General features: G+C 37.2%; 1 protein-coding gene and 1 pseudogene across 10 annotated transcripts in view; both read left to right on the forward strand.

Annotated features, from left to right (window-relative positions):
• TMX3 (thioredoxin related transmembrane protein 3) overlaps window positions 1-14,663 on the forward strand; it is a 50,452-nt gene extending 35,789 nt beyond the window's left edge. For all 10 annotated transcript variants that reach the window (XM_077135265.1, XM_077135267.1, XM_077135270.1 and 7 more), the window contains 3 exons: window positions 5,253-5,382; window positions 6,707-6,775; window positions 11,206-14,663. In XM_077135265.1, the coding sequence (XP_076991380.1) occupies window positions 5,253-5,382; window positions 6,707-6,775; window positions 11,206-11,466 (460 nt within the window). In that variant the 3' untranslated portion in view covers window positions 11,467-14,663. The remainder of the gene's footprint in view (window positions 1-5,252; window positions 5,383-6,706; window positions 6,776-11,205) is intronic.
• LOC143662731 (P2X purinoceptor 2 pseudogene) lies at window positions 1,424-5,243 on the forward strand (annotated as a pseudogene).
• Window positions 14,664-17,681: the final 3,018 nt, after the last annotated feature.

A 17,681-nucleotide genomic window follows, 5' to 3' on the forward strand; every position in this document is an offset into this window, starting at 1 on the left:
TAACTTGTGTTCTCAGACTGGCTTCTTTCACTTAGCAATATTTAAGGTTCCTCTATGTCTTTACATGGCTTGATAGCTGGTTCGTTTCTATCATTGAATCTGGTGGTAAACCTTTTATGTAGTACAATATCCCAACTAGGATTTTAATATTGATAGAACCCAGTGCTCTTATTCAGATTTTCCTAGTTTACTTGTACTTCTTTGTATGTGTGTGTATGTATGTGTGTGTGCATGTGTCTTGTTCTGTATAGTCTTATCACATTTGTAGGTTTGTGTATCCATTACCACAGTCAAGACACAGAACAGTCCCATCACTCCAGGGTCCCCTCATGGTATCCTTTTATCATCACTACATTTTTCTGCCACATCCCCATACTTTTTTTCCAGAGTGGCTGTATCATTTTGCATTCCTGTCGAAATATATGAATGATCCAATTGCTCTGCATCTTTACCAGGATTTGGTGTTGTTACTATTTTTATTTTAGCCATTCTGATAGGTATCTAATCATATTTCATGTAGCTTTAATTTACAGTTCCCTGATGACTGTTGATTTGCATCTTTTCATGTGCTTATTTGCCATTTGTGTGTCCTCTTCAGTAAAATATCTGGTTATGTCTTTTGACCATTTTCTAATTGGATTTTTTTTTTTAAACTGTTGAGTTCTGGGAGATCTCTATATATTCTAGATAATAGTTTTTCATTGTATGCATGATTTGCAGATATTTTTTCCCAGTTGGTAGCTTTGTCTTTTCATTTTCACTGGGTCTTTCACAGAACAAAAGTTTCTAATTGTGAAGAAGTCTGATCAATCAGTATTTCCTTTTATGGATTGTGATTTTGGTATTAAGTTTAACAACTGAAGAGTTGCCTAGTCCTCCTTAGATCCTGGAAATGTTTTCCTTTTTTTTTTTTTTTTAAGTTTTACTATTCTATGTTTTACACTTAAGTATGTGATCCTTTTGTGTGTGTGCTGTATGCCGAGATCACATTTCATTATTTTTCCATGTGAATATCCCATTACTATAGCACCATTTGTTGAATTTGTTTTTGTTTGTTTGTTGTTTGTTTATTTTGCTTGTGCTTGTTGTTTGGGAAGTGCATGGACCTGGAATCAAACCCAGATCTCCTGCATGGTAGTTGAGAATTCTACCACTGAACTACCCTTGCACTCCCATGTGATCCATTTTGAGTTAATTTTTAAGTAAGGAATGATATTTAGGTCAGGATTCACATTTTTTGCCTGAAAATGTCCAGTCACTCCAGCACCATTTATTGAAAGTCAGTCCTCCTCTCATTGAATTACTTTTGCACTCTTGTCAAAAACAGTTGGCTAGCCAGTCGTCCTTGATGGGGATCAGGCAGCTGGAGAGTGGGGGGGCATGGGGCCAGGCTGGGGCTTCTGGTTGGTACTCTGGGACTTGAACCACTGTGGTGATAATGGTGAAGAACCAGCACCTGGGTATGTGGGCTGCCTGTACAGCTGCTCATCCTGCTCTTCTTCGTGTGGCATGTGTTCACCATGTAGAAAAGCTCCCAGGCCAGCGAGACTATCCCGAGAACTCCGTCGTCACTGAGGTCAAAGGTATCACCATGTCATAGCACAAAGAGGGGCAGTGTGTTTAGCGTCATCACCAGGATCAAGATCACCCCCTTCCAGAACCTTGGATCCTGCCCTGAGAACATAAGGGTCAGTAGCACCACCTGTGACTTGAACAATGACTATGTGGTTAGGAAACAGGCTGTGGACTCTGTTACACAGGGTCTCTGATGTGTGAGGTTCCCTGTGGAAGAAAGAACCTCTGTCAGACAATTTCTAGGTAAAATGGCCCCAAATTCCACCATCCTCATCAAGAATAGCAAATTCTAGTTCTCCAAAGGCAAAATTGCAAACAGGAAGGATGATTTCCTGAAACACAGCATATTTGATGGGCTCTCCAACCTCTCCTGCCCCATCTTCAAGCTGGACTTCATTGTGGAACAGGCTGGGGAGAAGCTCAAAGAGCTTGTACAGAAGGGGGAGTCATTGGGGTCATTATCAACTGGAACTGTGATCTGGACCTGCGACCCAGTACAATCCCAAATATTCCTCTGGAGGCTTGACTTCAAGTACCTCTCAGCTTTGTTGGCTACACCTGGAGGTTTGCCAGGTACTCAGGATAAAAGGCACCACTACCTGACTCTTCTCAAAGCCTACAGAATACACATGAATGCCACTGCATGGCCAGTCAGGGAAGTTCAGCCTCATCTCCACCACCATTAATCTGGCCTCAGCCCTGACCCCCATTGACGTGACTTCTTCCTGTGTGACTGGATCTTTCTAATGTTCATGCACAAAAACAAGGCTAGAGCCAGAAGTTTAACAAGGTGTGTATGCCGGGGCACTCCTCAACCAGCAGGCTGTGGCCCTGACCTTGGTGTTGGTCCAAACTCTGCCTTTCTCCTGCACTGCAGCCTGGTCACCCAGCCCACCCTCTGGAAACCATGGGACCCCAGGCCCACCTCTCCCCTAGTCTGAGCAGATATTGGCTGGTCCTGAGCAGAGTCTAGGACAAGGGCTTTCTACTTCAAGCCTCTATAGGTCTCCATATCCATGGACCCTGAAGTTCTGGCCTCTGAGCCCCATGCAGCCACCTGCTCATCATGCTGCACTGCATACTGAGGCCTGGGGGTGGCCAGGCAGGGCCGTGCCCCTTAGATAGTTGGCCCCTGAAGTCCCAGCTCCAGAGAAGAGCCCTGATTCCTCCAGCAGTCTCTGGGGACTCTAGCATCCTAATCTGGGCAGTGCCCATGCATCTTAGCAGCCTTATATCTCCCAAAAACCAGGAACCCAAAGGACCCACTCTGGAAATGCATAGTGGAGCTGAAAGGAAGGGAGGCCTGTGTTCCTGCTCTAACATTCCCTCGCCCACCCTATCCCCCTAGCCAGGGAGAGATAAGCTCCTGCCTGCTGCCTTCTCCCCAGCTTGACCCTGCCTCCTCTCCCATACTCACCCTCCCCAGAGGATGCTCTCAGGCTCCCTCTTCCCTCTACTCACCTTTCTTGGCACTTAGTGCTCCTTATCCCTGCTGTTCCTGGGTCCTGTCCCACCTACCTCTGGCCTCATAACCCTGCACCATAAAGAAGCCACAACATGCTCAGAATCTAAGAAATCCTGTGACCAGAAAAAATAAATCAGTTGAGCATGTTAGTTTAAGTGTATTTTTGGTTTGTCTGTTCTGTTGAATTATCACTGCATTGTGCCTTCTCACTGTTGGATTGCTGTAGCTACATAGTAAGCCTCGGTTTCAAATAGAGTGCTCCGTCCCACTTTATTCATCTATAACTTTACATGCAAATTTCAGAATAAGCTTGTCTCTATAAAAAAAAGAAGAGCTTTCTTGGGATTTTTATAGATAATGCATTAGACCTGTAGGTCAATTGAGGGAGAATTAACATCTTTATCGTGTTCGTCCAAGTCATGAATACAGTGACTGATTTCTTTCATTGGCATTTTGAACTTTTCAGCATGTTTAACCATTTTCGGGTATAACCTCGTATTGGCTCATCTCAGCCAGGCATGGCTAGGTGTGACTCCACACTGACAGTTAGCTTCAGGTTTCCCCACGTCTTCCGTATTCTGGGGAATACTCTTTCTCAAGGCACCCATAGACATCAGGGGTCAAGCCCAACTGCACACATTGCCTGCTTCTGCCTAAGTTGGCATCTGTTAATTTCCCATTGACCAGGTCACAGAGGCTGAGCCCAATACCAGCATCAGCACATTTGTCTGAAATGTAATGAGTGGGTTATGGGGAGGGATAAAGAATTAGTAATAATAAAGCAATCTATTGCACTCAGTAACTTACATAGTGATAATAGAGTGATAGGAATTATAGTTTTATATTTTCACATAATACTTTCATAAAGACATGGAAATAACCATAAAATGATATGTATGTGAAATATGGAATAATAAGCACCTTTCTTAAAATGATTGTATCAAAAAAATCCATGAAAGAAAAAAAATTTAAATAATTAAATGACACATTGGGAACATTAAGTAGTTTTCCAGTTTGCAAACTAAATCGATGCCCAGTACATCCCTGAGAATGAGGTGGAGTGAGTATATGGTGGAAGCTGAGAGAATTGTTGACAGTGTTTATTGAAAATGTTTTATCTGCACGGTACTGTGTTAAATGTTTAACTTGAATTTTCTCATTTTTTAATGTTTTTTAATTGTAAAATATAACATACACAAAGCAAAGAAAGCACAAGCGATAACTTTTAAACCACACTTCAGCTGGTAGTTGCAGAACAGATCACCAGAGTTTGTCATGGGCTACCATTTCATCATCTCAGATTTTTTCTTCTAGCTGCTCCACTGGAGACTAGAAGGAATATTAATATCGTGATTCAGCAGTCCTACTTGTTTATTAAATCCTCTTTTCTCAGTTATACCTCCTCCTCATCCTTTCATCCTTCTGAGACCCAGCCTATAGGGATTTTAGGCAATGCCCAGTCTGGCATTTTCATGTTGAGAAAGGTGTCAACACTAAAGGTCCCTCTGCATTTCAGAATTTATCTGACTGAAACTCGCTGGGAATTATAGGTTCCAGGAAAGCAAACTTAGTGCATGAAACTTTTATAGAGTCTCAGTTTGAGCCCTAGGTATTCTTAAGAGTTAACAGGAATGTTGTTGGTTGGTTAAGCAAACCATTCTCATTTAATTTTATTAGCAAGATAGGTACTGTTGCTTCCCCTCCTTTATAAATGAAAAACATTAAGCTTAAGAAGTTGTATTATTTATCTAAAACTCCACAATCTTAAGAAAAAGTCTGAGATTTGGACACAGGCAGTATGACTCCAGAGACCACCATGCTCTTAGGTATCTAGTTACCTGAGTGCCATTTAACTGAGATGGGGTTAGACAGAATTAGTACTGATGATATTTGAAGTCAGCTTGTGGTAAAGAATAATACTGCCCAGAAATTGGTACTTCATACATAATAATGTTTAACCTTAAATTTAATAGTGATTGCTGAGCTGTCTATATTGTATTTTATATTAGAATGTATTTCATGCAATTTTAATTGAACTTTTTAAAATGGATGCAAAATCAGAAAATTTCCTCCTAGGCAGAGTGGGGGCAAAGCTATTAATGCTTCCTCCCTCTCTTGTGGTTGAGGTTACTGAGATACAACATAAATAATTGTCAGAATATTTGTTATTTCTGTATTTAAAGTATATTTTGATTTATTTTCATATTTTCAGTGAGTTGACAGTCCCAACTGTAGTTGTACTGAATACTTCAAACCAACAGTACTTTCTACTAGATAGAAAGGTTAAGAATGCTGAAGACATGGTCCAGTTCATTAATAACATTTTGGATGGCACAGTAGAAGTAAGTTGTTCACTTTTGTTTTGGAGTAATGATGATGACGTAGTAGAGAAGAAACAAGTTTGTTTTTCTTCTTCTGATTCTGAAATAGTCAATCACCTGGAAGTAATGGGAGTGGGGCCTTGGGGGCAGGCCTCCCTGCATTGCTTCTCTCCTCTTATAGGCAAAGTCACATTTTCTCAGACTTGAAAGGTTCTTTGATGTCACATTCTGCTAGCTGGTGTGAAAATGACCCTTTGGGGGGTCACTTGGAGGGCATTTTTGGTTATCACAGTATTTGGAAGGTGCTGTTGGCATTTACATCAGTAGGCTAGGGATGTGTGGGACAGTCCCAGTGATGAATTTTCCTGGCCCTTAGTGCTTCTCTAGATCTAAAAGTACAATTGAATTAGGTTATTAGGATCGTCTTAATTTTTCATTTTTTTTTTCTTTTAAGATTTAATCTATAAATCTTACTATAGTGTTTTTCAAACAGTGGGTACAACCTGTTTGAGAGGGTCATGAAATCACTTGAACAGATTGTGATTAGCATGGGTCTTAATTCAATAGTATAGAATAAAATAGAAGAGAAAATGAGATTATTTTGCGAAACTTTTGTTTCAGTTTTATCCAAACTTTATTTAAAAGTTGTCTCACAGATTAAAAAATATTTCTACTTTTGGTCAAGATCAAGAAGTTTGAAAAATACTGTTTTTTTTTTAAACACTTTTGATCACATAGTAGGAATTTTTTATTTATGAAAATAATATTTTTTTTGAAATGAAACTTGTCTGTATGTGCGAGAACCATTGTATATTCGAGTGAGTGAAACCAAACCAAAGTGTTTAAAGACAAAAAGATTTAATTGATTGATATAGTGGAGACATCCCAGGACTGAGCCAGACTGCAAGGATGACTGAAACAGGGATTTGATTGATTTTCATCAGAATTTTTTCTCTCTGCCTTTCAGCTCTTATTGAGTTTCATCCTAGGGAGATTCTTCCTTCACAATAGCAGAGATATCCTGCAGCAGATCTAGTTTAGCAGTCCTAGCTAAATTCAAAAGCTGGACAAGCCTGGACTTAGGGAATGGGTCGGCTCCACCAGTACGCCTGGATTGTGAATAGGGGAGGATGAATTCTTCAGAGCAGACTCAGGGTGTGTTAACACAAGACAGGAGTTGGGATAGGCAAAACAGTGCTTCTACCCAGTTCTGTGGGTGCTTTAAGTAATCTTTTGTAGTTAGCCTTTGGCCTGCAGGTGTAAAATTATATAACAGAAAGATGAAGTAATAGTCCTTATGTACTTACATGACAATTAAACTTTTTTCTTCCCTGTTAAATTTAAGGCCCAAGGAGGTGACAGCATTTGGCAGAGATTAAAAAGAATAGTATTTGATGCCAAATCTACTATTGTGGTAAGTTTGTTTAGTGCCATTTATAGTTAAGAATGTGCAGATTCTTTTTTCTAACAGTGGTAAAATCTGGAATTTGATGGGAATGGGAAAAATATGTTTTTTAATTTGTGGAATATGAACTGGTCAGTTCTTTTTTATTTATTTTTTATTTTTATTTTTTTTGTTCTGTTTTATTATTTTTTTGTTTTTTTTTTTCTTGTTTTCGTTTCTTTTTTACTGGTCAGTTCTTATAGCAAAATATATCAGGTAGAAAGTAATTTTCTCTAAGTATTTCTTTATGATTTCAGGTGAGTTAACAGAAATTCAGAATCAGTTAACTTCATAGTATGATTTAAAAAATTGTATTTCCTCACCCTACCATATAAAGTTTACTTAATTTCTGTGATTTGATGGAAGGATAGAGAGTACAAACCTTTTAGTAAGTGCTTTCTTCCAGGAATATTTTATCAGAGAATTCTATGTCTTGGGAAGTGAATGCTTTCTTTTTTGCAATAGTTGAAATAAGATTTTAGATCTTTTAAAATCCCTGTTAATTCTGTGCTTTGCCTGTTTGGTAAATAATTAGGATCATTGACAGATGACTTGCCTTCATTTCTTCCTCTTTCCCTCTTCTGTCCCTTCCCTTCTCTTCTTTCTGTCTTTCTTTCCTTTGTTCTTTCCTTCGTTTCTTTCTTTCGGTAGTTGACTTTAAATTTAAAATGTGATAGATCAGGCTTATTTCAACAATCTTTTCTTTCCTTTGTTCATCCCAGTCTTTTTTCATAATTGTTATATATAGGAAAAGTACCTGAAAAATAGACGACTTTAATTGACAATTCTGCTTCTCATTGCACTTTTATCTTTTATAATTACAATTTAAATATGTGTTTCCTTTATTTTCTTTACTACCATCTCTCATCTGATTACCTCTACCAGTCTGATTTCCTTTTCTTTTTACTCTATAAAACTGTGTTAGTTAGATTCAGTTGTCAACTTGGCCAGGTGAGCATACCTAGTCTTGTTGCTGCGGACGTAAGCCAGCGGTACGTGAACCTCATCTGTTGCCAATTACATCTGCAGTCAGCTAGGAGGCGTGTCTGCTGCACTGAGTGATGTTTGACTTAATTGGCTGGTGCTTAAATGAGAGATTGCAGCATAGCACTGCCTAAGCAGCTCGGCATTCCTCATCTCAGCACTTGCAGCTCAGCCCAGGCCTTTGGAGATACAGAAAGAAGTCACCCCGGGGAAAGTTGTTGGAACCCAAGGGCCTGGAGAGAAGACCAGCAGAGACCATCCTGTGCCTTCCACATAAGAAAGAACCTCAGTGGAAAGTTAGCTGCCTTTCCTCTGAAGAACCAACAAAATAAATCCCCTTTTATTAGAAGCCAATCTGTCTCTGGTGTGTTGCATTCTGGCAGCTAGCAAACTAGAACAGATTTGGTACCAGGAGTGGGGTGCTGCTGCGGTTTGCAAATACCAGATATGTTGGAATAGTTTTGGGATGGCTAAAGGGAAGATTTTGGAGGAACCGTGAAGAGAATGATGGAGAAGTCTTGGAGGGCTTGAAGAGACTGTTGGTGTAAATGAAACCACCGCCAATCTTGACAAAGGAGGACACAAAAGGGAGAGATTGGAGTTTGCAGAGTGAGAACTATGGAAGTTTGGGTCTGAAGCCAAGAAACCTCGGCCAGGAGAGTGGACCCACCTGTATACGTGGAGAGGGTGATTTTACCCTGAAGGGCGAGGATGAGTCTCCCCTCTCATTGCAGTGGAAGAGTTGTGCAGCCTCAGGCCTTGGAAAAGGCGTAGCATGCTCCTTGGGGGACTGGGAGAGCCTGGCTGCCACTATGTGGAGGGGTTGAGCGTGTGCCCCAGAAATGGCAGAGAGCCCAGGGGTGGCCCTGATGCCTGGAGAGAGTGGAGCCCAGAGGTGGTCTCCTCGATGTTCCCCGAGGTTGATTTGGAAAGAGGCAGGCCACTGCATAGGCCCTTGGAAGGGGTGGGACTGCCACTTTCTAAAGCCGAAGGATAAATGACTTTCAGACTTTGAGATCCCACGGTGCTTGCCCTGCAGGTTTTACATCTGTGTTCCAGATTTTCCCTATGGAAATGACAATCTATATCCTGTGAACATCCTCCTTTGCATCTTGGCACCAGACAACTTGTTTTGAGATTCACAGGTCCACAGCAAGATAATTTTTTACATCTGTGTAAGGTGATGCTTGAAGTTGCCAAGTTGACAAGGGGTGGACATGTGTTAGTTAGATTCAGTTGTCAACTTGGCCAGGTGAGCATACCTAGTCTTGTTGCTGCGGACGTAAGCCAGCGGTACGTGAACCTCATCTGTTGCCAATTACATCTGCAGTGAGTGATGTTTGACTTAATTGGCTGGTGCTTAAATGAGAGATTGCAACGTAACACTGCTAAGCAGCTCGGCATTCCTCATCTCAGCACTTGCAGCTCAGCCCAGGCCTTTGGAGATACAGAAAGAAGTCACCCCAGGGAAAGTTGTTGGAACCCAGGGGCCTGGAGAGAAGACCAGCAGAGACCATCCTGTGCCTTCCACGTAAGAAAGAACCTCAGTGGAAAGTTAGCTGCCTTTCCTCTGAAGAACCAACAAAATAAATCCCCTTTTATTAAAAGCCAATCCGTCTCTGGTGTGTTGCATTCCGGCAGCTAGCAAACTAGAACAAAAACTAATGCCCAATCTCACCAATTGCCTACTAATTATTAAACCTATAGATGATTTCCTCTGGAAGTTTTCAAAGCATCCCTACCTTGGTATTCTACCTTCCCTTGCTGCTGTGATTATCACCACTACTGTTTTGTTTTCTTGCCTCTAATTGTTTAGAGCTTTTCAGACTCTCTTCTTTCTGCCCTCTTCATTCCTTGGATTCGAATGACCCTTCTTGCTTGAATCGTTACTCTGAAAAAACCTTGCTGAACTCCCGCAGCTTCAACTTTCCATCCCTTGAGAGCAGAAGAATTCCTAAATATGTTTGAGTCTTGTTCTAATTGTCAGTTTTGAGCTACTCCATGGATATTTACATCATCAAGGCCAAAAGCAGTCATCAAAATATAGCTAACTTATATAAAGAGAGAAATGAATTCTAATAATCTCTGACTTATTCCTTTAATAACTTCCTTCAATTTATCAATGACATTACTTTATTTTCCTCTTGCCACCAACATGGCTTGGGCCCTTCTCACATTATAGTTAGCTACTTCTCTGGCTCCTAGCCGGTCTCTTCCTCTCACCTGTCCACAAACCATTCTGTAGACTACTATATTGATAATACCAAAATATCAGTTTTGATCACTTTTCTCCCCTTTTCCAATGATGTATCTTTGAATACTCTTGTCTGTTTAAAGCATTCTCCTCAAGAATGCTTGGTGTTTGAATATTGCATAAGTTTTTCTGATGCTTCTTGGCAGTGCTCACACTATAGTTTGCCCTGTCTCATTCTTACTCATCTTTAAGTTTCCATCTCAAAACACACCTCTGTTTCTTGAAGCCACCTTCAGATACCTTAATCCAAAGTGAGTGTTCTTTTCCTCTGACCTTGTCTATATAATTCTCAAGTCATAGGCGCAATATATATATATTTATATAAAAATACATTGTATTTCTAAAACTAGTATATATTCTATATATATACTATATACTGAATATACTACTCAGTAACATTTTATTTTTCTGGTAGCTGAGGAGATAGTGTATAAACTGAGGGAAAGTAATAATTTAACATGTTAATGAGACTTTACTACTAACCAGATGGATAAAATATATTAAAAATAAAAATTTCATATGAAGAGAAGATATGTTTACCTTCTTTATGGTAAATACCTAGCCTTCTCAGTGAGCATTCTAAAGCTCTTGAACCCCCATGTGATTAATTTGAGAAAAATAAGTATCTTTAGAAAAGGTTATAGAATATCCAGTGCCTCATTGTGCTGCCAGTAGCTGGCCACACAAACACACACACACACACACACACATACACACAGTCTCTCTCTCTCACATCCACACAGATGCACGCATATATAAAATTTATATCTCTTAAAGTGCCTGTACCATAATAATTACTGCAGAAATATTGACATTGATTTATTGGAACTGAAAGCCATAGTTATTATTCCCAAATTATATTCACTTTGAGGACAACTTAACCAAGAATGTTTCTACTGTGTTTTCCATCCTCTTGTTTCTCTGTTCAGTAGTGTAGCCTAGAGATACTGAGGGTAGGAGAGAGAACATATGAAACATGTTGGAAAATAGGTTAAAACTTCAACTTTTATTGTATTCAGTATTCATTTAAATTGGTCGAAACCTTTAGTTAAAAAAAATAGAATGGCATTAAGAAAAAATCTATAATGGTATTTTATTAATTTGTCCTTTTGTGTATCGATTTACATCTGAGGAGAGCTGAATTTAATTATTTTTTTCACAGTCCATATTCAAGAGCTCACCACTCATGGGCTGCTTTCTCTTTGGCCTGCCACTGGGTGTCATCAGTATCATGTGCTATGGAATCTACACAGCTGATTCAGATGGAGGTTATATAGAAGAACGATATGAAATATCTAAAAGTGAATTTGAAAGTCAAGAACTGATGGAAGAGAGCAAAGAACAACCAGAGCCAAGCAATGCAGAATCTTTAGTGCCTACAGTACAAGAACCCAAAAATGTATTAGAAAAGAAGAAAGATTGAGACTTTAGTAATATCAAGTACTTGATAGAATTTCAAATTATTAAAGAGTCTATTTATTGAATTTAGACATTGAATCATGATCTTTTACAGAAGAGAACATGTTATTTGTATTTTGCTACTATCGACTGCATGGATTGAAATATTCCTCTCATAAATGGGGAGGATGTTTGGAACAGAGAAATGAAATGTTTGTCTAAACCAAGCAAAGAAAACAAAGTTGAACCTTATACATGTCATTTTAGCCATCAGTTATATTTGCATGTTTCTCTATCTGAATATTCTGTAACAGAGTTAAGATTCTTGGGCAGAATATTTTAATTGGTCAGTCAGGTAGTCGATACATACCTCCACCTCCTACCATCCATTCCCCTCTTATATTTTGAATAAGATTTATATGGACAATATTAAATCTTTAAAATTTAGGCACTTTAAGGGGAACTAATTTTTTTCCACATATCAAATTAAGATTATGAAGTTTAAGATAAATTGGTTTTATATAGCATAGTAATTTTATTTTGTTGTTATTTGTAAAGAAGAGAAAATGTTACTTTTTAACTTTATACTCAGTTGCATTATTATACACTTTTCATATGGTCCTGTATAGTGGGGAAAAATAGTCATATTTGATCTTTGCATTGTTAACAGGATAGACTTGGAGCTGCGGTTTCAAGCTATGCCCTGAGCACTCTGAACAGTGTCTCAGCCATCACTGTACTAAGGGAGGGATCTGTCTATCAGTCCTACCCAGCTTGAGCCACACAGCTTAGTTTTGGGGCTTTTTTTTTTTCTTTCCTATTTTATATATTGGGATTTCTTGTAAAATTTTCTTGGATAAAAAGTTTCTGCTACTTTTTCAAAAGTAGTACATAACATACTCTGGTAACTGATATTCCAATGTGTGTATATAATATATATACAATATATTGACAGCCTATTATGTTCATAATTGAGTAATAAATATAATCAGATTGCCAAAAGTCACATCTGGATAAAAAAGAAATCTGCCCATTGTCTTTTCCAACTCTCAGTCTGTCTCTTCCAGCCAGTGACCTCTTATCTTCTATCCATAATGAAATAAGGTATTTGTATTTTATCCCAATACAGATTGGTATTTTTAAAGTATGGCATGTTTACGTGTGTTACTTTTGAGGCTTTCATTTTAGCTAAGTTTGGAATTAAACTTAGGCAAAAACTTATTAGGCAAATATCATTTGGATGGTTATTTATTGAATAATTGAGTTATTCAATATACAAGATTTCGTTAAACATTTAAAATTGCTTACTCGCTTTAAAAATATGTAATTCACTGTCCTAAAACCAAAGTTGCTAGGGCTTTGTTCCCAAAAGGTAGCCTTTGGCTATTTCTGCAGATTACTACTGAACTGAAACTCTTGTTTGTATCTTTAAGTACTAAGGAATTACCAGCAATTACTGTATTGTATCCATGTGCTCTTATTTTTAGTACTTAAGTAAATACTTATTCTTAATGTTTGGCACTCTGTTACTGTTTTTTTTTTTTTCCTAGTGAAACAAACATGCAGTAAGATGAGAATTTCAGGAAGTATTGAGTCAGATGTTTTTCATTATCAGCCAGAGATACTTCCTGTTAATTTAACAAGTAGATTCCTCTCCAAAGGGTCATTATATTTTGAAGTTATTTTGGAAGGTAAATATTAATGTTCTTAATGGTCAGACTTTTGTATAGCAGTAGTGATGAGCTTAGATGACCATGGATGCTTCATTTGAGACTCAAGTCCAGTCAGAAGTGAAAGCTCAGGAATCAGTGACGAGAACAAATTGTTATAGAAAATATTACCGATTTTTTTCTTTGATGTTTATCACTATCAGATATGAGTCTTCTGCATATTTTTGGTTGTGGAATGAAGTGTTCAAGCACCTCTAAATGAAAGACCTCAATAGAAAAAAAGCCCAAGATGTACAAAGTTCCAGTGATCTTCCTTTGTATTTTAAAATTTTCTTGTTTATAAATTAATAAACAAGAAACAATAATTGGTTCTCTGTTACCCTTTTCACAACTCTGTACTATTGCCCCAAAATGTATGCTTTTGTGCTTTTAAAGTGTGTTCATTTGGGAAAACAAGAACGGATAGGCTATTTGTAAGTGAAAAATTTCATTTCTTTTTGTATTAAAATGTTGTCTCTGTATTTGAGTATTTTGGTCCAAATCGCTCACAGAACAAATTTTGAATATTTGTTTACTAATATGATTTTCCCTTTAAAGTACAATCCGAGCTTACTAGGGAAGCTATCTTCATTTTAGGAAAAAATACTTCAAAATAAAGGCAGACCTTTTAGTAACTGAATCTAATAGAAGAATATAGCTATCTTATTTCAGTGGTGAATCTTATGAGTAGTGGGGAATATCTTTCAGTAAGTCGGAGTTTTGCTTTCTCTTGCAGTTGCAATAAAGTTCTATTTTTAAGTTCTAAAATTAAAAATTCTAGATGCTTCTGTTGCTGAACTGGTACTCAGACAATATTTTAAAGATATTTTACCTGTTTCAAAGAGAAATTGCATGTTTTTATCACGTATCCTAAGCTCTCCATTATGGCTTACATTATTTTTGTTCATTTCATCATATATCTTAATATTTTTCTAGTTAATCTTAACTAAAATTTGCTCGAGGCATATTAGACCTTCAGTATTTTTTCTTCCCCATACACAGTGCTTCCTGGTGTATGTTCTAGAGATAACATTAAGAAGCCAAATGTCTGGAGGCTGAAGGAAGGGCATATTTCTTAGATTTTATTAGTAATTAAAATAATTAACTTGTTTTAGATTAGAGGATTTTGTTTTGATAATGTATCTTGTGTTTTCTTTTGAGGGGCTTTTTTGGTTTTAATTTTACAAAAAGTAATTTAAATATTTTCATCATTGTTTCTAATGATATGGAGGTGGGGCAGGGAAAAATCACTCAGCTGTTCTTATTATGCAGAAACTATTTATATAGACCAATGTGAAATGTTAGGGCTATCAATTAATTTGTGGCTAAAGTTTTTTTTTTTTTTCTTCCTGAGTTTGTCCAAGTCCAAGAGTGGGCAAAGATAGTTTTCTACTTTGGACCAATCTATTAAGGTTTTGAGAGTCTGTATTACTAACTTGTTTGAATCCTCCTGCCTTGTGGTGCCAGTTGTAAACCTTTGTTTTTCTAAAATAAATTAATTGAAAATGTGTAATCTTTTGTTATTTTTACTATTATCTTTTGGTTGTTTGCATAATAAATCTCCATGTAAGCAGAGGACAGCTAAGCCTGGTCTTCTACAATGTTTTTTCCCTTTTATTACAATTGTAAATTATTTATAATTATAGAAATGGAATTTTAGTGCTTAAACAGATTTTAGAGATGAAATTCTAATCCAATCCCCTTATATTGTATGCAGCCTAAGTTCTTAGGTTTGATATGTTTTGTATTTTCTGTATTATGTAAAACCTGATAATTTATAAATATTAATTTTTTCAAAAGGGCATCTTTTACTATCCTTCCCAACAGAAAGATTCAAAACAAGTTTTAGCCAGCTTTAATATATGAAATTTTAGTTGTGTAAATGAAAGAGTTCAGGGAAACTGGAAGAATAGATTGTGGAAACTGAGATTATTTCTCCACTCATACACACTTTGCACTTGAATCTTTGCATCACTGTCTTTATCACACAGTCATTTATGGATTTAAGACAATGGTTTTTGCTCCATCAAAGTTGTTTGATAAACTACAATTTCTGATTCTGTGTTTCATATGATTATCCCAAGCCATAAAACACAGTCAAACATATAGTAAATGATTAGTTATAATTGAACAATAGCATTTAACATTTTGAGTTTTTGTTCATGCACACAGAAATAGCTTGTGTAATAATTTTGGATTCAATTCCTTTGCCTTTTATTCTTGAACTGATTGTTGGGGAAACTTTATAAGCATTTTGAATTGGCATGATTGAGGTTTTAAGATCATACAGCTTCTTCAAACAATACTTTGAAGTAAAATATATCAAACAATTGATACTGTCTTAAAATAATGTGAAAGGTATTTGTAAGAACAATGTTAAGTGTGACTCCCCTTTTGCCCTGAGATAATTTTGGAGGATTAAAAGAATTCACAAAAATCACTCTATATTAAGACATAGATTTATTCACACTTTTCATTACAGACTGGCTTACTTCACTAGCTTAGTCTACAAAATTATCATGTAAACCTCTTGCACCCAAATTATCCAAAGTGTGATGGATATCATTTGTGATGGATAATTTATCTTTTGAAAAAGATAAAATTGACATTAAGTTAAATATCATCATAATATGTTTACTTCTCGTTAAAAGAACATTTAACAATTGTGTAATGTGTACATAGAAGCACTTTTTTGATTGTCAATACTTTGATAAATCACTTAGCAATAAATTGTTTTACAGGAAGATATGAATTTCAAATAGAGCCTGAATTGTAGAATATAAAATTCAGCTCTTACAACATTTTGGGTGGATTGCTAACAGTTTTGAGTATTGGGTCTATTAAATCTGTAATAAATAATATCCAGGTGTAATTGACATTGATTATATACAAATGGATAGTACTAACATTTAAAAATATTTTAAATATTTCTTAATTCTCAGGCTTTATTAGTACATGCATTACAATCTAATCTTTGCTGTTGTTAACATAATTTCAAATTCTGAATTGCTAGTTTCCAAAATAATGAGTTTTTCTCTAAGGTCCTTTTAAGTATGCAAAGAACCATTGAAATACTGATGTGTGAAGCACAGCAGTAATTTACATAGGGGCAAACAACATCCAGACGGCATGTCAGGAATATTTTTCTTTTTGCAAATTAAGTCTTCTCCACCTCAGAAATTCTGATGTGCCTTCCCCACCCCTACAGTGGGTGTCCCGTCATTGGGGAGAGCCTCTGTTTTATTAACTATGAGGAATTCTTCACATACATTGTAGAGAAAAATCTTGGGTGGCTTAGGTCTTAAAAGTTGTAATATGAAGTTTAGCATTATAAAGCCTTTGGAAATAAACTGAGGTTCAGATCTGAATAAAATCACTTCATAATTGTTTAATTCTGGACAAATTACCTAACCTCTCATCTTGTTTGCTGAGTCAAAATGGGATGGAGAATGTACAGTAACTAGTCCCACGTTCCCTTACCAGCAGAGAAGTTGAGATTCTCTTAAATGGATAAACTGATGATGGTTTCATTGTGTGTGCATAGGAAGGCCATGATTTTATGGGACTTGGTAGAAAAATGTCAGGATATTAGTGTATTGGCTACTTCCTGTGATCTTCCGGAAGGTCCTTACAAGAAAGAGAAACCAGGAAAGCAGGAAGGCAGCACAATTCTGTCTGGGGCTAACAATACAACATTACTGAGAGAACCATCATTCTTTTTTACTTAGAAAAAAACAGATTCCTTGCCTCAAGGTTCATTTAGTTTGAATTCAGGAAGAAGGAAGTAAGCAGGGCATAAGATTGATGCCCCATAGGAACTAGGAAACTGAAAGCAGCTTACCTACCCCTAACCCTCTTCCCCTAGCCCCTTACCCTAAAACCCTGCTACACGCTTCTTTCTTGTAAAGCTCCACCCACCAACAGGCAGACTGGACAGGGAACAAATTGCCCTGACCTGTTACTTCATTGTCATGTGCAAAGATCAGATTAGAAATGGGTAAGGTGACAGGAGGAGTTGTTCATTCCTGTCATTAAGAAATAGAGCCCACTGTACGGATGGTGTCTGGATCTAAGGGCCAAAACCTCACTAAATCCATGACTCGGATAGAGTCCATAGGTTCCCTAGAAAATTTATAAATGTTTAGTAAATGTTATGGGAGTAAGCGTTACCAGAGACTCTCCTGAGTTTAGCATAAAGATCCAGTAGCTCTTCACTGAAACGGCTCCCAGGGACTCCGAATCTTATCTGAATTCCTTCCCTATGTCACATGTAAGGCAATGGAGAATAAATAAGCAAGAATCTCCTAACCACATCACTCTCTACTGCCAAGTGAAATCTTACTATCTCTTCCTGGTAAAATATGGTATTTCTAGGAGGTAATACAAATCATATGTTGTTTTCTTACCTAAGTTTCAGTGGATAAAATTTCAATAACGGTGCCCAGTAAATTGGATGTTGACTCTTACCTGAAACCAGAGACAAAAGTTCAAGATTGATCATATACTAAAATAGGGGAAAAAACAGCATTTC

Source organism: Tamandua tetradactyla, chromosome 18 (genome assembly GCF_023851605.1).
Source record: "Tamandua tetradactyla isolate mTamTet1 chromosome 18, mTamTet1.pri, whole genome shotgun sequence".
Classification (NCBI taxonomy): domain Eukaryota; kingdom Metazoa; phylum Chordata; class Mammalia; order Pilosa; family Myrmecophagidae; genus Tamandua; species Tamandua tetradactyla.